At 65.9% G+C, this 6,113-nt stretch overlaps 1 protein-coding gene across 1 annotated transcript; it reads right to left on the bottom strand.

The window, feature by feature from the left end:
• Positions 1-10: 10 nt before the first annotated feature.
• SEMA3F (semaphorin 3F) lies at positions 11-4,921 on the bottom strand (the record flags this gene model as incomplete). Its single annotated transcript, XM_006109437.3, has 8 exons — positions 4,633-4,921; positions 4,477-4,539; positions 4,236-4,355; positions 3,453-3,545; positions 1,878-1,971; positions 610-729; positions 325-464; positions 11-157 (listed from the first exon to the last, which is right to left on the bottom strand). Coding segments are annotated over exons 1-8 (981 nt in total), but the record flags the coding sequence as incomplete, so codon positions are not given.
• Positions 4,922-6,113: the final 1,192 nt, after the last annotated feature.

A 6,113-nucleotide genomic window follows, 5' to 3' on the forward strand; every position in this document is an offset into this window, starting at 1 on the left:
TAGGACCCACCCCAGGCGCCCAGGCCCCGCCCCGGGACTCACGGAGCTCATCGAAGTGCGTCTCGATGCCGTCGTGGCCGGGCACGGAGCACACCAGCCGCGCCTTCAGGAACGTGCTCCACTTGTTGACCAGGCAGCAGTGGCCGCCGTCGTCATTCTGGGGGCGGGGGGCGGGGCAGGGCTGGTCGGACCCGGGCACCCGTCCCCACGCCCCTGCCCTGCCCACCGGTCCCCACCCGTCCCCACCCCCTGCCCCTGCCCTGCCCCTGCCCTGCCCCTGCCCTGCCCGAGGAGAAGGGCTGTCGGGTCGGGAAGGCCGCCTACCAGGCAGATGCGCCCGATGCGGGCGTACACGGCGGGGCTCTGCGGCGCCTCGGCCGAGCGCTCGCGGAAGAAGAAGTACAACTTGTCGTCGTTGCGCTCCGCGCTGTCGGGGATGAGCTCCGCGTGGATGAACGAGGGGTCTGCGGGCGCGCGGGGTCAGCGGGGCAGCCCTCCACCCGCCCCCCGCCAGATCCAGGAGCACCCCGACTCCCCCCCAGGCACAGAGCTGGGGATCCCCGCGACATCCCAGACCTGTCCCTGCCCTGGGCTGGCGGGAGGCCTCACCGTTGAGCCAGCGGGAGTTGTGCTGGTCCGTGCGCATGGCCGTCTGCTTGCCGAGGGTGCGGAAGATGGCCGCGTCCGTGCCCATGAAGTCGATGTACACGCCAGCGTAGAGCTCCTCGTCTGTGGGCGGGAGGGTCGTCAGGGGCCGCCCTTTGCCAGGACCCGGGCGATGTCAGGAGCCCACGTGACCTGCAGGGCAGGCCTGTCTCCCTGGGCTGCCCAGGGCCCTGGTGAGTGGGTGCCTGGCAATGCGGGTCAGGGCCCTGGGAGACGGGGCTTCAGCTGCAAGGAGCTCTGATCAGAGCCAGAGCCCGTTTCTGGGGGAGAAGCTGCCAGCCCGGGGGAGGCCCACACTGCTCACAGCATTTCCACCCACAGGTGCGCACAGGCCAGCACCCTCAGGAGCAGGAGAACAGTGAACTGTAAGGTATCAGGAAGCAACGAGCTTCGAGTGCATGTACCTTTTTTAAAGTAACTGATTTAATTGTAACTTCATATAATTTAACTTTTAATAACAGCTCCGCCCCAAAAGTGCTGACATTGGGCTCACAAAACACCTGGAGGCATTACCCAGCCAGCCCCCAGTCTCGCCTCCAGCCTCAGGGCAGGCCCTGTCCCCGCAGCCTCTACCGTCCGGCTAGGACCTTCTCACTCGCCACGATGGGAGGAAAATGCCCATCCCCTGCTCCAGGGCCTGGCACCGCGGAGGTGGCACGGTGCCCAGCAGCTGCTCCGAGAGGCAGACTGGGGTGGGCAGCCAGAGGACAGGCACCGTGCAGGGACCAGGGTCAGCGGGGGGCTCTGGGCAGGGGCAGCAGCTGCTCCTGAGGCCCAGACAGGACCCCTCCTCAGAGAACATTCCCCCAACGCCCCCAGACACCTGGCTAGACCAAAACACTCCCCCAGCAGGTCACGGGGCCAGAAATCCCCATGGGTGCCCCCCGTCGGCCTCTCCCAGCCTCCCAGGCAAACCGAGGACATGTGATGGGATTATGGACCACCCCTAGCCCCCCTTATACCCCCTATACTGACTCAGCCTGTCCGTCCTCTCCTCCAGGCAGCCCGCGGCCACACTGGATTGCAGGGTGGGATCTGACCCCTCCACACCATCTGCCCAGTCTCTGCCCCTCAGCTCACTCACACTGGGGTCTGTCTGTAGCCCTCTCCCCACCAGGTGGGGCCCACTGGGGGGTTCAGGGCCAGCATGTCCCTGGGGTAAGTAGAGGCCACACTTCCGGGCTGTAGGACAGGGTGGGGCGGGCACTCACTGATGAGGGCTGAGGCTGTGTCCAGCTTGGGGTCGTATGGACACTTGCCCTTCCCTGACTCGAGTCTCTCGGGCTCCAGGTAGAAGATGTAATCCTGCAGGGCAGAGGGCGGCTCAGCATCCCAGGCCGGTCCCACGGCCGAAAGGAAGGGCAAGGTCAACAGCCTAGGGTTACCCTGAAGCCACCGCCCTTCACTCCCCAGATCCCGGGGTTTGAACTCCGTCCAGCCAGGAGGCCCAGGGCAGGGCCACACTGCAGGTTCCCAGGGAGGCGCTGCCCGGACCCAGGTCTGAGCGCTCTGCTTTGGGGGCCACGAGAAGGGCACGGGGCGGGCTCACAGGGCTGAAGCCCCTCCACGCCCACTGGGTCAGGAAGACTGAGCTGTGGCTGTCTGCCCTGGGCCCAGGAGGACAGCCGCCTGGTCAGGGCAGGGGCACCGGCCAAAGGTCCTGTCTTTTGCCATCTGGTCCCACCAGGTCAGAGGGCTCCGAGGTCACCGTGCCCCAGGCTTTGTGCCGCACCCGTGGTCCTCAGGACCGACTAATAGGCCACGGCCTTCTGCCTGCCCCCCCTCCCCCCCCCGGGCCTCCAGGTCTCCCCAGGGAGCCAGGCATGGAAGGGTCCCGCCCAAACCACATGGAATTCACAGAGCCTCCCGCCCTGCCCCGCAGATGCCAGGAGGGAGGCTGGTGAAGGCACGGGACCGGGAGGAGCTCCTGGGAGGAGGAGGGAGAGGAGAGGCGCAGAGGCAGGAGGTGCAGCGGGTGGCGGGGGAGGTGATGGGAGGTGTGCACAGGCCCGTCTCCAGTTTCACTCTGCACACGCGACATCCAGCACACATGGGGCTGCACACACGGCCGGGCACGCTCACTGCAGCTGCACACACAGCTGGGCACGCTCACTGCAGCTGCACACACGGCTGGGCACGCTCACTGAGGCACACGGCGCCCACTGTTCACACGCTGGCGCACACGCAGTCCGACGGTCCCCATTCTCTGTACTGCCCGCCACAGACACACGTGTTCGCGACCATCTGCTCTCATTCACCGGCAGCCCCTGGCCCCCTGCCCGCCCCTGCCCAGCCCCAGCCCCCAGCCCCGTCCCAGGTCAGGATCAGTGACAGACAGCTCTGCCCCTCCCGCCCCTGTGCCGACCGGGGACCCACGGAGGCCCGGGGCACGGACCCCTGAGAGAGATGCCGGACTGCACACATGTGCCATGTTCTCACTCGGGTGCTGAGCAAGGTGTGGGCTTGAGAGCAAATGTGTGCCCACATGTATGTTGGCATGTGCTCATGCATGTCTACACACATGTATCCTGAGGGCTCAGGCATGGCTGTCCCCAGGCTCCCGTCTTCCCCACCTGGTGGCTTCATGATTTCTCGCCTGCGGGGTGCACACAAGCGGACATGAATCCCACTGGGGCCGTCAGAGTCCCTGCAGGGGAGGGGCTGGGAGGGGCACAGAGGTAGGGCACCCTGGCCTGGGCACAGGGTCCTGGCAGGAAGGCCGGGCCCAGGAGGAGCTCAGCTCAGAGGCAGGGCTGCCTGGCGTGGGCCTGGAGGAATAAGCCCACCTGGCGTGGGGCTGTGGGCGTCGGGCGGAGGGCACCGTCCGTGGCTCTGCTGCCTCGGCCTCTGACCACCTGCATCTGGGTCCAGGGCGTGGCCTGAGGAGACGAGGAACAGGGGTTAGAGCCGGGGGTGGCAGGGGCTGGGGGAGCGGGCTCGGGCTGCCAGCCTCTCACACCACACACGCCAGGAACACACGTGAGCACCTGGGCCCCCAGAGTACATAGATGCGCCTGTGCGTGCACACATACACACAACTTGGTGCACACCTGCACACACGTGCCCCTAGGTCCAGACACTCTTACAGACACTCTACGAGGTCACGCCAGCCACACACGTGCCCACATGGAAATGGAAAAGGGCAGAAGCGGGCAGGGTGGGCAGAGCTGGGGAAGGGGCAGCTCCCCCCCAACCCCCCATCCCCGGCGGAGTGGCAGGAGCTGGCCCAGGCGTCCGGCCTCCTGACGCTGAGGCCCCGCCAGGCCCCTGGCTGGGCTGCGGGCACCATCCGCAGGCACAGCCCAGGGAACCGCTGCCACGTGTGGAGCGGGTGCCTGCCACGTGCCAGGCACGTGCTAAGAGCTTTGGGAGTTAGCTCACTGCCTCCTCCTCACACCGACCTATGAGAAAGGCACTATGAGCCCATTTTCAGGCGAGGAAACTGAGGCTGAGGGGCGAAAGAGGTCACTCACCCAGGGTCACAGGGGCTCATGCCCCTCCTCCCATCAGAACCCTGGATGGAGCCTCCGATGGGAGCAGCTCGGGGGGGCGGGGGTGTGCAGGCTTACCTGAGCCCGGCGGCCACGGTTTACATAGGTGCACATGGGGTTGTAGGCGCCAGTCCCACACACGTACAGGTGTGTTCGGTTCCAGGGCTGGATGAGCCTGACGAAGTTCCCGCACTCACCCTGGGGCCGGACGGAAAGCCGGGAGGTACCCACGTGCCTGCCTGGCCCCCTGCCTCCCGGGAGCCCCTGCCCGCCGCCCCCTCCCCCGCGGGCCCCCCCCACCCCCACCGCACGCACTCACGTTGCCATCCTTGCCTGAGAGCACGCACTCCTCAATGCGCTGCGGGGAGGCCGCCCAGTGGATCTGCCGGACACGGGGGTCAGGTGCGGCCTGCGGGACAGCCCCTGCCCCTCGCCCCGCGCCCCGCACCCCCCTCCCGTCTGGGCTGGCCCTTACGATGAGGGGCTCGCGGTTGATGTCGTGCAGGTCCAGGGACAGCACGTAGTCCTTGCTGCCCACGTACATGCGGTCGTGGTCCTCGTCCTTGAGCAGGATGCGGTAGTCCGTGGTGTTGAGCAGGAAGTTGAAGAAGTGGGCAGTGCCCGTGGCCTTCAGCTCTGTGGGCGGGGGCAGGGCAGCAGTTAGGGCCCTGGAGACCATCCAGTCACACGCCCCTTGGCAGAGGGGGTCCCCCACCACTCGGTCATCTTCATCCCCGGCCTCGCCTCCAGGGAGCACTTAGCTTCCTCTCTAGTCCCTGACTTTATATATGTTTTTATTGATTTCAGAGAGGAAGGGAGAGGGAGAGGGAGAGAAACATCAATGATGAGAGAGAAGCATTGATGGGCTGCCTCCTACATGCCCCACACTGGGGATCGAGCCCGCAACCCGGGCATGTGCCCTGACTGGGAATCAGACTGTGACTTCCTGGTTCATAGGGCGATGCTCAACCACTGAGCCACACCGGCCGGGATCTAGTTATTTAGTTCAGTGGTCGGCAAACTGTGGCTCGGCAAACTGCGGCTCGCGAGCCACATGCGGCTCTTTGGCCCCTCGAGTGTGGCTCTTCCACAAAATACCGACTTCTGCGCGTGGGCCACGAAGTTTCAATCGCACTGTACGTGCGCGCCCGACCACGGATCTAGTTGCTGACTTGCTGGGAGGAGAAAGGGACAGGTGGGTCAGCAGAGGGGGCCACACCCAAAGCTGAAGCCCTGACGCCTCGGCAATCCCGCAAGGCCTGGGCCCCAGTGAAAGGACAGCGGGCAGGAGCCAGCGAGTGTGGCGGCATCAAAGCGTCTGCTCTGGTCGGGCTGATGCCAGGGCGGGGCCAGCGCCCGCAGGACCTCAAAGGGTTAATGAGCGGGCGGTGGGGCCAGGCGAGCTCAGGACAGCCGCAGACGGCAGACGTTGGCACGGAGCCGGGTGCCCTGTCCTCACCACCAGACAGAGGGCAAGGCTAGCACTGTGTGTGAGTGGGTTAGCCAGGCCACGGGCACGCCCGCCTGCGGCCACACTGCCCGATGGACGGGGCTTCCCCAGGCCACGGCTGCTCACGGTGGGATTCTCAGGCCGCTCTGAGCAGCCAGGAGCGCTTTCTCGGGAAAGAGGCCCCGGGACTGCGGCAGCCCGGGGCGGGGACAGGGGCCTCGGTTTCTCTCCTGCGTGAAGCCGGCAGCTTGGCCCTGCCTCCCCCAGGGAGCTGGGGAAGTCCTCCTCCCGGGAGGGAAGGACAGGAGGGAACTTGGCCAGTGACAGGCCAGTGTCATCCTCTAGACTCTGGTATTTCTCGGAGGCACAGACTCACTGGCCTCCTGGCTATCCTCCCGCCCCCCTCCCGCCCTATAAACTAGCAGTGCCTTCTGCCTGAAATCTTTTCCGCATGATCCTCACTCACCTGTTTTTCAGCTCAAATATGACCTGCTCTGACATGTACT

This window comes from Myotis lucifugus, unplaced genomic scaffold (assembly GCF_000147115.1).
Source record: "Myotis lucifugus unplaced genomic scaffold, Myoluc2.0 scaffold_9805, whole genome shotgun sequence".
NCBI lineage: Eukaryota > Metazoa > Chordata > Mammalia > Chiroptera > Vespertilionidae > Myotis > Myotis lucifugus.